The sequence below is a fragment of the Megascapheus bottae genome, chromosome 16 (genome assembly GCF_031878675.1).
Source record: "Megascapheus bottae isolate mThoBot1 chromosome 16, mThoBot2.hap1, whole genome shotgun sequence".
In the NCBI taxonomy this organism is placed as follows: Eukaryota; Metazoa; Chordata; class Mammalia; order Rodentia; family Geomyidae; genus Megascapheus; species Megascapheus bottae.
The window spans coordinates 46,196,396-46,217,650 of record NC_143524.1 but is presented as its reverse complement, the minus strand read 5'-3'; the positions used below and the strand labels follow the sequence as shown (position 1 = coordinate 46,217,650).

Here is a 21,255-nt window from a genome sequence, read left to right as displayed (position 1 = left end):
TTAGAAATCACAGGAAGACAAATTCAATCTGATATCAAGACGTTGCTCCCAAATCTTGTAAATGTTAAATAGGCTATGGGCAAGATTAGCAGAGCTTCCTGATACCTAAATATGAAAACAGATGCTCAGTGACCTAAAATCATGGCTGCTGAGACAAGAACCAGTCACTTGAGATTTTCTTCTAAGTGACCAAGTTTAAGACTCTATTAAATTTTTTGTTCAGTGAATATAATAAAGCAAATGAGAGGGACAAAATTTTGATTCCCACCAGAGTAACAATTTTTGTTACTCCATATTTTAGCTGGGTATCTTCTACATATCATGTCACAAATTGTAAAAATGAGCTTGTGCCTATCTTAAACACACATTTAAAGTTAATACTAACAATTTTTATTTCAATACTGCAGTTTGAACTCTTGGGTTTTTCACTTGCTAACAAGCATACTTGAGCCATGCCTCCAGAACTTTTTTAAGATATACACAATTTATTCATAAGTACTCTGTGAAATGAGTATCTCTTTACCTATTATATTCTTTAGTATTTATGCTAACAACTAAATGTTTAAGAGGCTAAAGAGCAAAAATTGCAAAGAAACATAATACTAAAACAATAAGACTTAGATTTGGCTTAATAAATCTCTGTATTAATTTAAATAGGAAGAGCCTCATGTATATTTTCATTTTTAAAAGAACAGAAAAAATGGCATTATATGTAGAAAACAAACCAGTTAAAGTCGATCAATTTGTAAGAAAGGTCAGAATGTTAGAATAGATCAAGTTACCAAGAAATCTCTTCAAAAACTTTTATTGGATTCTAATGCAACTGAAGGGACAAACTATGCTTAAAACTACAAATATATAATCATCACCCACTTTATATGTTGAGGCATCTTCCTTGCATCCCTTTCTTGCCTCCAACAAAGGACACTCTAGATCTTCATGTCCAGTGACTGCCAACTCTTCTTTCCTTCACCTATGACAAAAGTACCTTCCTTTCCCAAGTGGCCCAAAAATACCAACCTTAAATCTTTTCTGATTGGATTACAGAAAAAAGGGAAAAGTTGCACAATTTTCTGTAATAGAGTACTTAACCAGGATAGGATAGCTAAACACCGACAATCTGAACATCTTCTTTAATTTGAGAATGCAAAGTAATAGATGCCCTCAAAGGGAAATTTCTAGAGTCACATCTCCCAAACGTTTATGATAATTTACCTAAGGACTTTTGAGAGTTCTCCAAGAAGATCTTTCTTTTCCTTGGTGAGATCCCCCTGTGCCCGAAGTGCACTGATAACTCCAGCATATGCCTCCAATTCTAGAAGAAGAAAATTACTTTATCAAGATAGGCCTTCAGTACTTTGATACTATAGACATGTATAGTTAAATTTCAGGGCAAGAAATAAATCAAGCAAATGCAAATATTTTAAAGTTACTTTCAAAAATTTCATATAACAAGAGATTAAAATATAGCTCATATCATTTTGCTTTCTGACTCACAGAAGTCATGTATGTAATATGTCTACATAGAAATACATGTGAATGGGCCAGGTGAATAGCATGGTGGTAGAGTGCTCGCCTAGCATGCACAAAACCCTAGGTTTGATTCCTCAGTATCACATACACCAAAAAAGAAAAAAAAAGAAAAAGAAAAAGAGAAGTGCCCAGGCCCTGAGTTCAAGTCCCAGGACAGAAGAAAAAGAAGAGGAGGAGGAAGAAGAGGTAGAAGGAGAAAAAGAAGGAGGAGGAGGAAGAGGAGGAGGAGGAGGAGGAGGAGGAGGAGGGGGAAGAGGAGGAGGAGGGGGAAGAGGAGGAGGAGGGGGAGGAGGAGAAGGAGGAAAAGGAGGAGAAGAGGAAGAAGAAAAAAGAAAAACCTGAAAGTAGGGATTTAACTCACATATTTCTACTGAAAAACATTAGCTCAGGTGCTACAATAACTGGAAACAGTCTCCAAATGTCTTCCCCCAAAATAAGTGATTAGGACATCTTCTCTGATTAGCCCCTGAAATAATTTCTTAGACTTGCCTAAGATTCAAGCTCTTCTCTCCTGGGTACTTGAAAGTACTGTGTGATAGCAAAACAATGTTCACTGCAGCATTATTTACCATAGCTTCGATTTGGAACCAACCTGGATGCCCCTCAGTAGATGATTGGATCAGGAAGATGTGGTACTTATACACAATGGAATTCTCTGCTACCATCAGAAAGAATGGCATCACCCCATTCGTAAGGAAATGGAAAAAAATCATATTAAGTGAAGCAAGCCAACCCAAAGGAACATAGGCCCCATGGTTTCCCTCATTTGTAATAATTAGTTCACATCTAGGACTCCTAGCAGAGAGGATCACAATAGCTCAAAAGCTATATACATATGGTCATATAGGATGAGACTAAACAAAATGAACTCTAGGATATGGAAACCTGAGGCTGATCTTTGTGACGGCTGTTCTCAATGTGCTATGTGCAGTTATTTCTTTTCTCTTTTTTTCTCCTTATGGTTAATCTCATGTGATTACTATATCTGACTTTGTTACCTGGTGTATTATATATACATTTATTTGTTTATTTGAAATAGGGCAGGGGAGAAAACAAGATGATTGGGAAGGAGTGGGGGAGGAAAAAGGGGACAAAAACTTGAGGAGTATCAGTGTTCAAGAAGTAATGCACCTACTACCTGACAAATGTAACTGTAACCCCTCTATACTTACCCCAACAATAAAAGAAAAAAAAAGTACTGTGTGAGTACTGAAAAATAGAGGAACAAAACATTCTGACTTCAGCACAGCCAATTCCTAGCTACGTGATCTTGGGCAAGTCTTGTTTCACTTTTGAACCTGTTTCTTTAATCCAAAATGAACTTAAGGTTAGGGTACGGCTCAAGTACAGAGGTACAAGACCTTTTTCAAACCCCAGAACCACTACCACCAAAAAATTAAAATAGTGGTAGAGTTAGCTTGACTATCATGCACAAAAACCTGGGTTTGATTCCTCAGTACCACATACCTAGAAAAAGCCAGAAATGGTGCTGTTGCTCAAGTGGTAGAGCTCTAGCCTTGAGAAAGCCCAAGGGCAGTATTCAGGCCCTGAGTTCAAGTCCCAGGACTGGCAATAAAATAAAACAAAAGGAACAGTACCTTCAAGACCTAAAATCCTCGCACCTACAAAGACAATTATCACAGTTGACTAATTAATTAGGTCAGGCATGGTTGTGCACATTGCTAATACCACTACTGAGGGAGTTAGGAAAGGAGGATGGAGAGGCCAGCCTATATGACAGGCAAGATCCTACAAAAGTGTGTGTGTGTGTGTGTGTGTGTGTCTGTGTGTGTGTATGTGTGTGTGTGACAGGCCATAAATGAAACACAGATGCCTCTCAGCAGAGCCTTGATGTAGTCCCTTCCCACAATGATTCTAAACTTGGTATGTGACTTGCTTGTAGGCAATGGAATATTATCAAACAGAATGTACTCAGATACTTGTTAACCACTTGTACTTGAATCATTTCTCTTAAAACCTTAAAATCACCAAGCAGTGAAAAAGCCCCAAAAGAAAGGACACATAAAGGAAGAGAGGCCTAGCCAACTCAGCTGCATTTACTTTTCAGGTAAGCTACCAATTATGGAACCACCAGAGAAGTCAGACAATACCAATAACACACAGAATAGAGAAAATTAATAAAAATAGCTGTTGTTTTAATTCATTTATAGCATGAAACAGATATATCTGATCAAAATAGAATGGAAGGAAACAAATGTACCAGCTAACATTATCTTCATACTCAAGATGCTACACATAACTATTATATGCCAGTACCATGGACACAACACTTAATAAATATGAACCAGATAATTAATAGATGCATGTCTGCAGACCAGTAGTAAACTAGTAGTTTCACTCAGCTCATACTATTCACAAGCTTGACTGTCAAATGGAAGTTTAATACAATAGAGTAACAGGACAACATTAAATAAAAATGACTGGTCCGAGGGCAGGGAGTTCATCCTAGTGATAGAGTATTTGCCTAGCATGCACGAAGACCTGGGTTTGATTTCTCAGTACCACATACACAGAAAAGCTAGAAATGGTTCTGTGGCTCAACTGATAGAGTACTGGCCTTGAGGAATGCCCAAGGACAGTGTTTAGGCCCTGAGTTCAAACCCCAGGAGTGGCAAAATAGCCAACTAAGTATGCACTATATTCTAAATGTCTATGCTTCCATTTATGGAGTGTTTTATTCAGCAAATCAATATTGAGTCCAATTACACACACTCCTGACAGAGATAGGAGTTAACTCTAGAGTACAGCTCCAGTAAAACAAGTCATCAGACAATTGTGATACAGATTACATACAGTGATATTAGGAGAAACACAACTTCTAGGCTAGAAACACAAACTTTAATCAGAAAAAGAACTGTGGGAAGTGGCACTGTGGCTCATGCAAAAGGAATAAAGAACAAAAGAGCAAATAATGTTTTATGTTATTCCAGTAACTTCCCATAAGTCAGTGACTATATTGAAGAGTTCACACTAGTGAAAATAAAAATATCTGTATGCACCACCTGGATAGTCACTAACTAAAAACAAACTAACTGTTAAAAGTACCACTTAAAATACTTGTAGGTACAAAACAAAGCCTATTCTGAAGATGATTAAAATCCAACAAGAGGCCCAACACATACACAAGTATTATAAAGGGATAAAGTAGAAATAAAGATAAAAATAGAAAAGTAGTTTGTGTCTAGACAACCTCTGATTACAGACTAAAATGGCTTTTATTTGACAGGAGTAATAACTGTATAAGTAACGACAAGGAGTAAAGTATTACACTTTAGAAAATGTTTAGAATAGGGATACAATCAAAAGAAATGGAAAGATCAGGGGAGGTAGTAAGAGGAAAATCCCATGGGATTTATGGTGACCAAGACACTCTTTCAAATAAAATCAAATTAAATAGAGAAATATAAAAAACATTTCTGACATCTCAAGTTGAACTAAAAAGTCATGGATAAAAATCAGAAAACGGTAAATTGAAAGATACAAACCTGGACTCAACACAACTATCATAGATATACAATCCATAGTACTTCCCCCAGAAATTTATTCACTTAAATAATCATTACTGTTTCCTAATTCTTTTCCTATTTGTTGACAACTATTTTAATGGGCATACTTAGTTCCTGCCACAGACATCTTAAACTTAGTTTAATTTTTGCTATTAATTTTTGTACTATTCTACAGTAGTACTGACTCCAACAACTCCCAAGTATAATGAAATAACAAATATGAAAAACAGCTCAGAAGAAGACATATAAATAGGGCAAGGGAAAGGAAGACAGAAAGAAGCATTTATCAAATACACTCAACATATCATAAATTCTCCATTCCAACTTATTAATAATTAAGTAAAATCAGTTTAGAATCTAACAATAAAATGACTGATAACTATTTATAAAAGAACAAAGTTAATTCTATTTTAAGCAGATGCTTAAATCTATCGTATCTTCTCTAAGTTTTGGATTAGAGGATAGAGTTAAAAAGCAATTCAATGGTTGATTGTTATGATAATAAGCCATTAGGTTGGGAGAAAGTGGTTTTACAAGTCACCATCAAAACCCAAAAACAAATTTAGACTTGAAAGTTACCACTTATAGCCACACCACTTGTGGCTCAACCTCTAAATCCAACTACTTAGGAGGCTGAAATCTAAGGATTACAGTTCAAAGCCAGCCAGGGCAGGAAAGTCTATGAGACTCTTATCTCTGATTAACCATCAAAAGCCAGAAGAGGTGCTGAGGCTCAAGTGGTAGAGCGCTAGCCTTGAGAAAGTCCAAGGACAGTGTTCAAGACCTGAGCTCATGCCCAGGACTAGCAAAAAAAAAAAAAAAAAAAAAAGAAAAAGAAAAAAAAAGTCTGTAGTGAAGCTGTGGCTCATATGGTAGTGTGCTAGTCTTGAGGGAACAAAAAGGATAACACACAGGCCATGGTTCAAGACCCAGGACCAGCAAAAAAAAAAAGAAAAGAAAAAAAATTTACAAAAATAGAAAATATATACATATCACTTGTATACTGAAATGAAATCTGATTTTAAGTCCTCAGAAATCCAGAAACCCCAATCTAATCAACTGTGTTTATGATCTGTTCCTCTCAATTATTTCAGCCATAAAATAAATAAGTCAAACTTAATAATCAACAGATAGACAAGTTATATTACTATATACTTAATTTCATATTAAAAGTTTGGATATAAGGTAAAAGAGATGAGATCATTCAACACACACATACACACTATGTGTATACTATTATATACATATATGCAATGCTAAAAATCTCAAATGCTCACAGTGACTAAGGAAAAATAAAAGGGGAAAAATTATTAGCCAGCAGATGCAGAGTAGCTATGATTCTATTTAATCCACATTATAAGAAAGCAGCTATTTAAACATTATACTTTCAGACGTCAAACATTATGACAGACTCTATATCTAAATAATTCATGCCCACTACTGAGACACTTAATGTTCTTTTTCAAATTACTTCGTCACTGTCTTCATTTGTTGTTTTAGCTTTAGTTTACAATCATAAATAAGGCAAGTCCTTATAGTTTAAGACAGCATTTCTCATTTATAGCTCTTCATTTGAACCAGAGAACACATAAAATTATTTAAGTAACTCTTTTGCTCAGTTTTCCCACATAACTAATATTATTCTAAATGGGTAAGAAGTTATTATATATTATAGATGTCTATCACCAGGCTTAATTCTCTCCCTAAATGATGGTTGGGAAAGGCTGTTATAAGAAAAAAGAAGTACTAGTCAACAATATATGTAAAATATTTGCTACTGATAGTAAAATATAATGTTAGCTGGTCACCAGTGATTCATACTTATCAGCAGACTGAAACCTAGAGGATCCAGCCCTGGCAGAAAAGTTCAAAAGACTGTCTCCAATTAAACAGCAAAATGCCAAACCAGAAGCATGTTTCAAGCGGTAGAGTACCAACTCTGAGTGGAAAAAGCCAAGCAAGAGGTTGAGGTCCTGAATTCAAGCCCTCAACCTAGAACAAAAACAAACAAAACAAACAAATAAATAAACCAACAAAACAAAAACAGAATTTAGTCAGGCACAGTAGGAAGAAAGCCTTAGCTGCTTGGGAGACAGAGATCAGAAGATTATGGTTCAAGACCAGTCCTAGCAAGAAAAAGTTCATGAGACTCCATCTCAACTAATGGTTACCCATGTCTGTCATCGTAAGCACAATGGCTGGGCACAGTAGCGTACACCTGTCATCCCAGCAACAAGGAAAAGCAAAAACAAGAGGATCATGGTCCAGATCAGCCCAGGCATAAAGCAAGACTCTATCTCAAAAAAATAAACAACTCAGAGTAAAGTGGCTCAAGTACTACAGCATCTGCCTAGCAAGAGGGAGGTCCTGAATTCAAACCCTAGTACCACTTTAAAAAAAAAAAGAAAGAAAGAAAGAAAAAGAAAAGTAATTTAAGAAAGTAGGTATCAGGGCTGGGAATATGACTTAGTGGTAGAGTGCTTGCCTAACATGCATGAAACCATGGGCTTGATTCCTCAGTACCACATTAACAGAAAAAGCCAGAAGGGACACTGTGGCTCAAGTGGTGGGGCACTATCCTTGCGCACAGAGAGGTTCAGGGATAAAGTCCAGGCCCTGAGTTCAGGCTGCATGACTGACAAAAAGAAAGAAAGAAAGAAAGAAAGAAAGAAAGAAAGAAAGAAAGAAAGAAAGAAAGAAAGAAAGAAAGAAAGAAAGAAAGGGAAAGAAAGTAGGTATCAGTTATATTACTTAGAATTTAAAAATAGTAATTCACATACCCATACATGGAAATCAACGATAAGTGTAAAATATATTTGACACTAATAGTAATTAGTTATTAGTATGCTAAAATGAGACCAAAAAATTATATGCCAGGGTTCTAATATTGACTCCATGACATTGGCATTACCTTGAGTTCTAAACTTTATATGTAAAATGGAGACTTTTGTCCCTCTCACCCTGAAAAAAGAAAAGCCCTACCTTTTAGGCTTTAGTGAGGACTGAAATGTTGAATGTAAAGGACTCAGAATAGATAAGCTCTCAGTAAGTGTTGTGTACTTGTATGCTAATGATTCCTGTATTGTCTATGTGCAAATCATACTAGTTACCAGAGAAACAACAATGAGTAAGAATTTCTAATGGAGTATGAAATGAGATTTAAAAACATATCCATGACCCAAACAGAAAGGGAAAAGAATCATTACAGGAGAGTAAAGTATCAACAATGAAAATTATACCCAGTTTTCGAAGAATCCGTTTACATTCATCCCTGCTGAGATCCAAAAGGGTTGGCCACACAACAGGCATTGCTTCTGTTTGGTAGCCCCAAAGAGCTTGTCCTCCCTACCAGAGGGAAAAAAAAAAATCAACACATTAAAATAAAATTTGCAAAGTACATTCAAAAGGCCATTCACCTGGAGATCTGGCCAGCAACTAAGAAGTAAAACCTGTAAGATGGCTCACAATTATTTTCAACAATCACAGGTTTCAACTTCAGACAAATGAAATTTTAAAATACCATTTGAAAACTTATTCTTCCAGCCTGTGACTCAAAAAAAGCACAAGTTTTAGAATCAGAAACCTCTAGATTCTATTTCTAGCTGTTCAACTTACTGGTTGTGTGATCCTGGGTAAGCCGACCTCTCTAAACCCAAGTTTCACACATCATTAAAGGACAGGTCATAACCAGTTGGTGATGAGCACTAAAGAACAGTGTATGTCAAGTTCTTTCTCTAGGCTCACAGTGAACAGATGCCACCAACTGTACAACCTCAGGTAAGTTACCTGACTTCTTTCCCCCTAGTAAGTCTTGTAAAACAAAGAGAACTTTCCTCTTAAGTTTTAGCAATGAAATATGAATTTTCTCCCCTCGAGTTTTGGCAATGAACTATGAAATTTATTTAGACCCTGCCGTCATGAACCCATCATCATTCACCCAAAGTGCCAGGCACTTCGTATGGAAATTCCCTAGTCTAGAGGACAAAAGGATACAGCCAGCACTTGGGGCTTACACAACACCTACTAAGCACACACGTCTGTACACATCATGCACATCAGTGGTTGGCAGGAGGAGGCAAAATGAATGGATGGGCTCACGGTGTAGCCTCGGAGTCCAACCCTGAACAAAGAGGGGGGAGAACTCTGCTGTATCAAGTTCCAGGCGCAGGGGCTGCTAACTCCAACTTCGCCACAAGTTGACATCCCCCTCCCCCAGCCCTCTCAGCTCAGAACCGACGCCGAGCAACCAGAACTGGACTGCGCGCCACAGCTGCCAGGATGACATAAAGAAAAGGGGTGGGGAAGAGGAAGAAGGGGTAGAGCCGAAGGAATCCGCTCGCTCCGGCAGCCTGTCCCCGCCTCCGGATGGAAACTCGCCGGCGGCTGGCGACCGCCCGAATCCGCCACCGCGTCACGGCATCCCGGCGCATCCCGCCCGCGGAGCCCACCGCGGCGCCGCGCCGTCCGGAGCCGCTCGGGGGAGCGGATCTCACGGCATCTTTCCTCCGTCAAGTGTCAGGACGCCAGCCCGCCCCGCCCCCTCTCCAAACACGCACACTCTCGCCGCGCCTCCGCCGGAGCCGCCCGGGCTCCTCGCAGCGCGCATCCCAATGTCAAGCCCCGCGACCCGAGCCTCTCCCGCGAGCAGCCGGCGGCGGGGACCCCCCGGCCGGCACTCGCGCTCGCTCACTCCTCCGAGCAGAGGACAACCGAGACGGAGTGAGCGCGCGGTCAGTCCGCCGGACACCGGGGACTCACCCGGAGGCTCCCGGAGCAGGACCCCCCCGCACCCCGGCACCGGCCCTGCCACAGTCCCCGGAGTCTGCCACAGGGAACCCTACGATCCCGTTAGGAAACAACGGAGGATGGGGCTGGGCGTCCCAAGCCGGGCTCCGGACGCGCGTCCCCGAGCTCCCAGGCACAGGCTGGCCTGCCAGCTCTTCCCAGGACTGTGCCTGAGAGTCACCCACCTGTCTGGCCTTTCGGCGCTCATCTAAAAGGCTCCTCCGCCAAGACTAGGGGACACCAGGAATTGGGTTTGTTTGCGGTGCCTCAGAAGGGGCAAGATGGCGACAAGTACCAGAGCGCAGGCGCAGCCGCGCGCTGCCAGTCGGGAGGTGTAGTTTGCCTTTCCCGCCTTTCAAAAACCGGCCACCAAAAGGCCTCCATTCATTCTGTCTCTTCTTTTCCTCAGCCCTTTGAAAGGAAAAGGCAGGTGCCGCGTGGGCTGCTGGGAGTTGTGGTCCGAACGCAAACCCGGTCCTCTTTTGCTCCTGATTGGCTGCCGCACGAGCAAGGGCCGCCGGGAGTGTAGTTCCCTCGGCTTTTACATACTCCACACTAAAGTCTCTAGCTTCGCGCCGCCGTCTCCCCGCCAATCGGCTGCGCTCCCTGCCACATGTGGCGTCACACGTAGCGGCCAAGATGGCGTCGGCAGCTGAAGCTGAGGCTTCCCTACAACCTTTCCTCCCCTAGGTTAGGGATGGTGCGAGTGCAGGTCGGTCGCTGAAGGCGCGCTTGGGGATGAGGCTGCGGTTCTTCAGAGCCGTGGGGGGAGTCACTAGCGATCTTCAGCCACCCAGACGACAAGTCGAGAAGAGGCAGTCGGCGCTACGAGAACTGACGGTGGACATCCCCGATGCCGGTACCCCCGACCTAGGGGGGCGGTCACTGAACTGAAAGCAGAAAAAGGAACTCCACTGCACGGGTTCCACCTCAGGTGAAGTGGGGAGGGCAGTGATGGCTCATGCCTGTGTCTGTCAGAGGCAGGAAGGAGAAGGGCATTATTTGAGGCACTTCGGCCTTCGTTATTTAGTCCCACGGTCGTTCTTCAGAAGTGGCCGAAGGCAGTGCTTAAGTATATTGTGGAAAATTCCTCCCTCTACATTTCACACTTTGGTTAATACCCACGACGTTCGACATGCTCGAATTTGAGGGAAATTTGTAATATGCACTCTACTGTTTCCAAGACTAACTTGAAAAGTGGTTGGGGGAAGGTGAATGCAGCTCAGTTGTGAGGGCGATAGCTTGAGGGCAAGGTCTCCGGCACTACAATAAATAAGTGAAGTGTGTGTGTGTTAATACTACCGAATGGACATACACAACGTAAGTAAAAAGATCTTTATAAATTGTGCACCACTGTCCAAACATTTCAGACTGTGCTCTTGAATTAAAGTGAAAACAGGCAATATTTAAATTTCCTACCCTCCACACACTCTCTGCTTCCAACGCATCCTGTTTTGTGGCCAATTACATAATTGAATTAAACATTTTTAAAAACTGATCCTTGCAGTTTTTCCCTGAGTTAAGTGTAATTAAAATTTCCCCATCACGTGAATAAGAAACACACAGATATTCATAGAATCTTGCAGTTGACTCAGCTGTATAACCCTATGTCTTCTGGCCACCGAAAGACCTTCTTATACAGGGATTGTGGAAAGGATGAGTTATGGAATAGTAATGGGAAAAACAAAGGCTTATAACAACTGAACCTTAAGAAGTAGCATGTGAGTGATGAATAATTACTGTTAATCCCCTGTTTACTAGGCACCAAGTACTCTATAAGCATTTCTTTTTCATACTAACAATCTTTACAACACTTTTATGAAGTAGAAGCTATTACACCTAATTGCAGATGAGGCACTGGGGACATAGGTAGAAAATTAAATAGCTTATCTAAGTAAATGGCAGAGCAAGGGTTTAAATTTAAGCTTTTATTTTTTTTTTAACTCCAGTCTATTCTTTACTCCAGTGGTTCTCAAACCTAAGAGGAACCATAGTAGGATCCTGTTAAAATTCATTCTGATTAAGTATTCTTGAGGTAGGATCTAGATCCCGAATCCAAGTACTCCCTTTCCTTCTACCAGTATCTCTGTCTTCTTTCCTTTTTCTTTTTCTTTTTGAAGACAGAATTTCACTATGGAGCCCAGGCTGCCAGCCTCAAATTCATAATCCTTCAGCCTCAACCTCCCAAGTTCTTGGATTACAGATGTGTCAGTACACCCAACTTCTAACTTTCTTCTGCATCAGAAACTACCTTCCCATGTTTTCTCATAGTCCCAAATGTATTGTTCTCTTAAGGATAAGACTCAGAACTACCCTCAGGGAACGTAGACTGCCCCTACTATTTCCTTTAGGCTAAAACCGGCATTCCAATCTCTTAGCCCGTGTCATTTATTGCACACCTTCCTACTTCGTTCAAAACATTGAATTATTTACATTTGTTTGAAAATTCTTGACTATACAACAAGCTCTTAAAGATGTATTAATTAAGTTTGTGTTCTGCTATACCTAACAATAACTGAAAGGCAGCACTTTCTCTGTTCCAGATGTTGTTAATATCCATTAATTTGTTTACTCTATGCAGAGACCTTCTATCAACCCTATTTTGTGTATGGTAAAACAAATGCACAGAGAAGTTAAATAGCTTGCCTATTACTAATAAGCTAGTAAAATAGTAGAGCAATAATTTTAAATCAAGGCACTTTGACTCCAGGAAACATATGGTAAATACACTTCTAAAAAAAGAAGGCTACCCGGTTAGACATAAATTACTATAAGTGCCTCTAGTCTGGGAAAATGTGTGAGTATACCGCATATGTCTAAATTTTATCGCCCTATAAACTACGCAGCTTAGTCTTAAAACAGATTTCTAGAAGATGACTACTACCTACCATTCTTATATTATAGTGGTATCATAGATAAAATAAATCTACTGAAGATATCTGTTAAGATACCATGGTATTATGCGGATAGACAAATTAATATGAATAAGACTTAGGGATCGGGCCAGGAATATGGCCTAGTGATAGAGTGTTTGTCTAGTAAGCACAAAGCCCTGTTTCAATTCCTTGCTACCACATGCACAGATAAAGCCAAAGTGATGCTGTTGCTCAAGTGGTAGAGCAATAGCCTTGAGAAAGCTCAAGGACAGTGCCCAGGCCCTGAGTTCAAGCACCAGGACTAGCAGGGGGAAAAAAAAAAACCTTAAGGATTCATTTCTACATTAAAAAAAAAAAATGCCAAGTGTGGTGGTTCACATAAAAAATCTCAGCCCTCAGGAGGCTGAGGCATGAGGTCACTAGTTTGAAGCCTGCCTAGATAACCTAGTGAGCTCCAAGCTAGCCTCAGCTACAGAGTGAGATCTTGTCTCAAAATAAGTAAAGAAATAAATATGAGTAAAAGTAACCCAAAAAAACTTTAGGCTGAAGAAGTCAAGTGAATTAACTAGTCTCATGAGAATTTCCTGGTAGAACTGGAAATGGGCCTTTTTTCTTTTTTCCCCAGTCCTGGGCTTGAGCTCAGCGTCTGAGCACTGTCCTTGGACTTTCTTCAAGGCTAGTGGTACCACTCCTGGCTTTTTCTATGTATGTGGTACCGGGGAATCAAACCTGAGTCTTTGTGCATGCGAGGCAGGCACTCTACCACTAGGCCAAACTCCCAGCCCTGGAAATGGGCCTTTTAACAGCTGTTCTTTCCCCTGTATTACACTGCCTTCAGATTCTTACCTTTATGAAATGTCACACTGATTAACCAATGTGTACTAAAAATGGTAGTAGCAATACCAAAAAAAAAAAAAGTAAAATATGTAATTGTTAGGTGGATTTGAGAGGACAAAAAAAATAATTAAAAAAAAAAAAAAAACTAAACTGGAGCCGGGAGTTTGGCCTAGTGGTAGAGTGCTTGCCTAGCATGCATGAAGACCCAGGTTCGATTCCTCGGTACCACATACATAGAAAAAAAGCTGGAAGTGGTGCTGAAGCTCAAGTGGTAGAGCTCTAGCCTTGAGAAAGTCCAAGGACAGTACTTAGGCCCTGAGCTCAAGCCCAGGACTGGCAAAAAACCTAAACTAGAGATAGCTGACAATTACATGTCCATAATTAGAAACACTTGAGTAGTCTAGAATTGCCTTAGCATGAAAGACTTTCCTACTGCCTCATGAACTTCCAGTGAATTTTGTAGTTTTCTATTTCCTAACTAGCTGGCTTCATTGTTTTAGTGGAGTGATCCAGCTTTATCACCTCTGCGGAATGGGCCCTTTTATCAACCTTTCCCCATAAGAATGTCAGTATACCCTTTGCCCAATACAATCATTATCTTGCCCAGGCTATCAGAGGTAGAGGTCAAAACAAAGCTCCTTATCTCAGTTCTCTTAAACTTTCCAGTGACTGCCTTTTTCCAACAGAATTAAGTTCCAGCTCTTCTGGAAACCTATGCTAATTATCTATGAAACCGTTTCTTAGAGCTCGGATGCCACCTCATTATCTTGACTAAAACTTGGCATTTTCTTAAATTCACTGTTTCCCTTAAAATCCATCCTAGAGTTCTTGCTTCTCTATCTCTAGCTAATATTAAATGTGTTCTCCTAACTTGTCACTATACTTCCAGGCCAATTCCTGCTGTGTTGAGGCTTCTCGATGTACTGAGGCTTTCACCATTAAGCATGCCATGTAGTTTCCATTCTATCACTCATAGGGAGAACATTTTCAACAGCTTGCCTTCATCTGCTTTAGTTTCCCCATTGTCCATCTGTTATGTGCTTCTCTCACCAGTGTACAAACCTTTATTAACTGCTGCTGCACTGTAACCATCTGTGTTTGTTTTCCTGAGCTACTCTTCTACTGAACTACTCTTCTACTCAATTCAATGACCAAGACTTTCCACATTCTAAACAAAATTTAATTTTATTGAAGATTTCTTATTCTTACCTTCTCCCTCTCCCCAAACCTGCTATTGAATTTCAGTGAAATCTGCAGACTTCATAGGTTCCTAATTCTCTAAGCCTATTCCCCTTATTTTACTGAAGTCATTTATTTCAAACACATCTTAATATTTGCATATCCACACAACCACCTCTCCTATACCACTCTTAAAAACAGTCCTCAAGTCTTCTTATACCTCCCTTCCCCCCCTTCTCCCCCCCTCTCTCCGTAATAGGGCTTGAACACAGGACCTAGGCACTGTACCTGTGCTTTTCTGCTCAAGGCTAGTACTCTACCACTTTGTTGTTTTGTTTTGTTTTTGCCAATCTTAGGGCTTGAACTCTGGGCCTGAGCACTGTCCTTGGGTTTTCTCAAGGCTAGAGCTCTAGCACTTGAGCCATAGCACCACTGGCTTTTTCTGTGTATGTGGTACTGCGGAATTGAACCCATGTCTTCATGCATGCTAGGCAAGCACTCTACTAGTAGGCCAAACACCTGGTCCTCTACCACTTTGTATTACTGCTCTACTTCTCATTTTCTGGTCTCAAGGACTTTTCTGCCTAGGCAGACTTTGAACCAAGATCCTCAGATCTCAGCCTCCTGAATAGCTAAGATTATAGGCATGAGTCACTAGTGCTCAGGATAGTTTTGAAGTTTTTGGCTGAATCCTGCTTAGTATTCCAAGACTTTTCATTTACTCAGAGGTTGATGGTCGCCAGAAGATCAGCCTCCAAGGTAGCTAGCTGCTCATGTATTTGGTAAGCAAGCAAAGCAGAAGGCCCCAGACTCCGAGTGGACCTCCCTGCATGGCTGAGCATCTTAAGAATGTGGGTACCTGGTTTGCCCTAGAGCCGATGATCCAAAAGGGCAACATAATAGCTACAATCTCATAATATGTAGCTAGATAGATATAAAATTAAATATATGTATATATAAATGAACATAACATATCCCATGAAGGAGAAATTGTTCAAAGCTAGAACTTGATGAGTTGAAATTCATAGCATTTATTTGGTAGGGTTTTCAAAGGACAGTTTATTTCTACTCTTTGTGACATTAGCTGTGGTGGTTCAAAAGCTGAGTGTGGGGGCTGGGAGTTTAGCCTAGTGGTAGTGTTTGCCTAGCATGCATGAAGACCTGAGTTCAATTCCTTAGTACCACATACATAGAAAAAGGCAAAAGTGGTGCTGTGGCTCAAGTGGTAGAGCTCTAGCCTTGAGAAAGCCCAAGGATAGTACTCAGGCCCTGAGTTAAAGCCCTAGGACTAGCCAAAAAAAAAGGGGCGGGGGGCCTGAGTAAAATATGGAATCATTTCTGACCCTGTTATTTATTTGACTAACAGTAATTTTTGCTGTTGCCTAAAATCTGGTGGTGCTATCAACCAGAATATTTGTTTGTGGCATGTCCATGTGACCTAGGCGTCCTTTCAACACATGGCCAAATTCCAAGGCAAATAACCAAAGACAAGCTACATTTTTATAATGAAATTTTAGAAGTAGAATAGCCTTATTTCTCGCCTTCTTTTCTTTGTTTTTGTTGTTGTTTGATGGCTGTTGGCGGGGGAGAATAGAGAATGTTGTTCTGGCACTGGGGCTTGAACTCAGGGCCTAGTGCTCTTACTTGGCTTTTTCACTTACAGCTAGGGCTCTATCATTTGAGCCATGCCTTTACTTCTCTCTTACTTTTGAATACTCACAAGACCATCTACATTCCAGGAAAAGGTTAATAGATTCCATCTCTTCATAGAAGCATGGTAGAATTCTAGAAGGCCATGTTGGGTGAGAAATATTAATGTGGCTATTTTTAGAAATCATCATCTGCCACAGATCACAATTTGCATTCCTCCCACATACTTCATATTCTTTTACCCAAGAAGCCCCAGAGTCTCTTGCCATTGTGGCAAGGACATTGTGCTCTAAATCAAGTCCAAGTTTGAGTGAGGCTCTTCAGATTCAGTTTCTCTCAATGTGAAGACTTAAGAACTAAGAGACAAATTATCTTCTCTTTACATCTTCAACATACAGTGGTGAGATGGGCATAGAATAACTACTATTGACCTTTCTGTTCAAAGGGAAAATCATAAAGCACAGCAGAGCCACTGACTTGTAACATTTATGAAACTAATTCTCTAAATAGGGCTTTATTTTATGTGTAGGCATATGATTAACTCTAACCCCATCTCCACGACTTCCTGAGTTTTGCTTTTTTAAGTCTTCCTTTTTTTTTTTTAAGGTTGATAATGCACATTGAGCAATTTCTCACTATGCTTCTTGGTCAAAAATTTCAGGATCTGGGAGCCAGGTCTCATACTATAATCCTAGCTATTCAGGTTAAGATCTGAGGGTTGTGGTTCGAGGCAGCAAGGCAGTAGAGTACATGACTTTTGTTTCTTATTAACTTCCAAAAAGTTGGAAGTAGAACTGAGGCTCAAATAGTAGAGTGCTAGCCTTAAGCAAAAATGTTAAGGAGCAGGTCAGGCTTTCAATTCAAGCCCCAGTCCTGGCACACACACACACTCTAAATTAAGGAGTCTAAAAAGTCATTCCATTATAAATATTTTCTGATTCTGTTCATTTGGACTTATGTTTATATTGATAAAATTTCATACAATTTTTTAATGAGTTGTATTGTTTAGAGTTATGTTGTCCTTTAGTCAAAAGCCACACCAACAAAACCAAATAAACCCTTCTCTATCATAGATTCCTGTGAAACAGCTGTGGGGCAAAAAGTTTAATACCCACAGCATTTCTATTTTAAATCCCGATTCTACACTATTAAGACTTTTAAAAGGACTCTTGTCCAGGCACTAGTGGCTCATGCCTGTAGTCCTATACTCAGGAGGCTGAGATGTGAGATCATGGTTCGAAGCCAGCAAGAGAAAAGTCCATGTGACTCTTATCTCCAGTGAACTACTCAGAAAAAGCTAGACGTGGCACTGTGGCTCAAGTGGTAGAAGCCTAACTTTGAGCACAGAGAGGTTCAGGAACAGCACCTAGGACCTGCCTTCAGAGCCCCAGGACCCGAAAAGCAAACAAACAAAAACAGCCAAAGACCTTTTGCCTCCTTAAATGCCTATAATAAATCTGAAGTCTTTAGAGAGGTTTTTTACAATCATGACTTCGATTTCATCTTTACACCATATCATCCTGATAATACTATAGATCAAATCTCTGTCCAGAAGCTTACTGGCTTACACTACAGTGTCAGTGGTATTAATGAGGTTGTGAGAAAAGGGTTAAGGAGCCATTTACAGTTTTTTTTAATTAGTTCAGTTAATTAAAAGCTAGTGAGGAAAAAGTCTCCAAGAAGACATATGTAATCAGGTCCTTAAAAAGTGGTAGGTCGGGGCCAGGAATTTGGCCTACTGGTTGAGTGCTTGCCTAGCATGCACGAAGACCCAGGTTCGATTCCTCGGTACCACATACATATAAAAAAAAAAAAGCCAGAAGTGGTGCTGAGGCTCAAGTGGTACAGCTCTAGCCTTGAGAAAGTCCAAGGACAGTGCTCAGGCCCTGAGCTTAAGCCCAGGACTGGCAAAAAAAAAAAAAAAAAAAAAAGTGGAAGATCCAGATTAGATAGATATGTGGCTTAGATAGTATAATGCTCTTCTAGCAAGCAGGAGGCCCTAAATTCAAACCCCAGTACTACTAACAAACCAACAAACAAAAACTGGAATTCAAAAGACAATGGAGAAAAGAGCATTCAAAGCAGAGAGAAACTGCGATGACAAAAGATGACAAACTCATGATCTAACAATTGGAATTTGAAGAACCATGTATTTCAGTTTATAAAGAATGAGAGATTTAGCCAGTTTGATTACTACAAACTGGCTGTACCTCTAGGCCTTGTCCGATACCATCCTACCAGAAAAGGGGCACCTCATTACCACCAAGGGCAAGTTGGACTCTATGTTCCATATGTGACATCTGCTGACAGGCAAGAGTAATAATTGGGGAGGGCCTTGTTAGTGCCTTTAAGAATGTTTACTATCTTCTCTGACATGAACCCAGGAGCTGAACCCAGGCTTCATTTTATCCTTGCTGGGTTAGAAGTCTTTCTGATGGTGGTGGCAGGGAGGCTATAGTTTGTTTTCTGTGGTAACCAGCCATAGTAGAGTGCTTATTATCTAATTGTTTTGTTTTATTTTATGTGGTTACCCTCTTTCCAGTTTATTGACTATAAAGAGCTGGCTTTTTTTTTTCTTTTTTACAAATGTTGTACAATTTAGCTGGGCCCAGTGGATATGCCTGTAATCTTAGCTACTCAGGAGGCTGAGATCTGAGGATCAAGGTTCAAAGCCATCCAGGGCACCAAAGGACCTGAGACTCTTATCTCCAATTAACCTCTAGAAAATGGGAAGTGGAGCTTGGCTCATGGGTAGGGTGGTAGCCTTGAGCTGAAGAGCTCAGGGACAGCGCTCAGGCCGAGATCAAGCCCCATGACCTACCAAAAAAAAAAAAAAGTTGTGCAGTTTATTCTTTATGTTCCTAGACCATTTCCCTTTAGAATAGCTACATTTGAGGTGTTAAACAATGATATGAGAGTAGAAGCTATTTTAAAACTGTGTTTTTCTCATTCTTTCTTTTCTTGCCAGTCCAGGGCTTGAACTCAGGGCCTGAGTATTGTCCTTGAGCTTTCTCAAGGCTAGAGCTCTACCAGTTAAGCCAGAGCACCATTTCTGGCTTTTTTTTTTTCTATGTGATACTCAGGAATCGAACTTGGATCTTCATGCATGCTAGGCAAGCACTGTACCACTAAGCCAAACTCCTGGCCCCAACAGTGTGTTTTTTGGTTTTTGGTTTTTTGGTGGGCTTGAACTGAGCCTGGGCACTGTCCCTGAGCTCTTCAGCTCAAGGCTAACATCCTGCCCTTGAGCCAAGCCCCACTTGCTGTTTTTTAGAGGTTAGTTGGAGATAAGAGTCTCAGGTCCTTTTATGCCCTGGCTGGCTTTGAACCTTGATCCTCAGATCTCAGCCTCCTGAGTAGCTACTGCGCCTGGCAATAGAAAACTTAAAACAAGAAAACTTTCAGAGCACTACTAGGTTTACAGAAACTTTAAAGAGCCTTTTTTTTTTTTTTTTTTTTTTTTGGCCAGTCTTAGGGCTTGAACTCAGAGGCTGAGCACTGTCTTTGGGCTTTCTCAAGATTAGCACTCTACTCCTTGAGCCACAGCACCGCTTCCAGCTTTTTTTGTGTATGTGGTACCAAGGAATTGAATCCAGGACTTCATACATACTAGGTGAGCACTCTACCACTAGGCCACGCTCCCAACCAGATAGAAGCTTTTTAAAATTATTGGGAACCCCACTCCCACATACATTCATATAATGACATTTGCTCTGTCATTAGCATGTTGTTTCAGTATTGGATGTGGTAAAACATAGGATCTGGCATTAACATGGCATGATTAGGAAAAGTTCATAATTTACATGAATTTAGGGTGGGGGGCAGTGCTGAAGTTTGAACTCAAAGGCTTATCCCAGGCAAGAGCTGGCCCTTTGTAAGAAAAAAAATTTTTTCCCATGTATTATTTTTGTAATTAATAGAAGGGTTACATTATTATTCACCAGACAGAAGGTGCATTACTTCACAAACATTGGTACCCTTTCTCGTGTCTTGGCCCCCATTTCCTTCCCCCAACCCCCGTCCCTGTAAGACAAAAATTTTTAAAAATAAAAAAAAAATCCATGTCCATCTGCATTTCTAATGACTAACTTCTCCAGTACCTAGCCTAGGATATCTGAAAGAAAAGGGAAGGAAGGGAGGGCGGGAGGGAGGGAAAGAAAGAAAGAGAGAGAAAAGAAGGAAAATCCTTAAGAGTGTAACACAATGTGTTCATTAGGTTCTAGGTCTTAGCTGGTCTGTCTGCTTCTCTCACCTTTCAGCGTCTTCTTATGCTTGTTTTATGAAAGTTTTACATATACTATTTTACATGCAATAGGAGTTTTAGCTGTACCTAAGCAGGAAGAATACACTTTTTTTTGGTGAATGGCAAACTCAGATTCAATGCGTTTTTACAAAGATACAATAACCATACTCTGCGAAAGGCAATGTTAAAAGAATGAAAAGGAAAACTATAGATTGAGAGAAAAATACTTGTAAAACATCTGCCAAAGAATTTGTATCCAAGAAAATAATCCAGTTTTAAAAACAGGCAAAAGACTTGAAAAGACACTACACTAAAAAAGATATAAGACGGCAATTAAGAACATGAAAATGTACTGAATATGATTAACTGTTAGAGAAATGAATATTGTACTCATGGTGTAATACACTATACACCTAATAGAATGAAAGAACTAAAATATACTGACAATATTATGTTATGGTATGAATATAGAGCCACTGAGAATAGGCATGCAAAGTGGAACAGAACGTTCATAAAGGTGCTTAAGAAATGCTGTCAAGCAAGAAGATGGATTCTTTCCATCACAGAGGGCTTCATAGCACAAATTGCACTTAGGTTGATCCTTACTAGATTAGTAGTTTCTTAC

The 21,255-nt window shown here is 40.3% G+C and overlaps 1 protein-coding gene across 13 annotated transcripts in view; it reads right to left on the bottom strand.

The window, feature by feature from the left end:
• The window catches only part of Emsy (EMSY transcriptional repressor, BRCA2 interacting), a 78,957-nt gene extending 68,682 nt beyond the window's left edge, over positions 1-10,275 (bottom strand). For 6 of the 13 annotated variants that reach the window (XM_090348447.1, XM_090348455.1, XM_090348448.1 and 3 more), the window contains exons 1-3: positions 10,031-10,274; positions 8,300-8,405; positions 1,216-1,315 (exon numbers count right to left, since the gene is read on the bottom strand). In XM_090348447.1, coding sequence (XP_090204573.1) covers positions 1,216-1,315; positions 8,300-8,369 — 170 coding nt within the window. In that variant the 5' untranslated portion in view covers positions 8,370-8,405; positions 10,031-10,274. Of the gene's footprint in view, positions 1-1,215; positions 1,316-8,299; positions 8,406-10,030 lie in introns of all 13 variants that reach the window. The other 7 variants (XM_090348450.1, XM_090348452.1, XM_090348456.1 and 4 more) reach the window with 2 other exon arrangements.
• Positions 10,276-21,255: the final 10,980 nt, after the last annotated feature.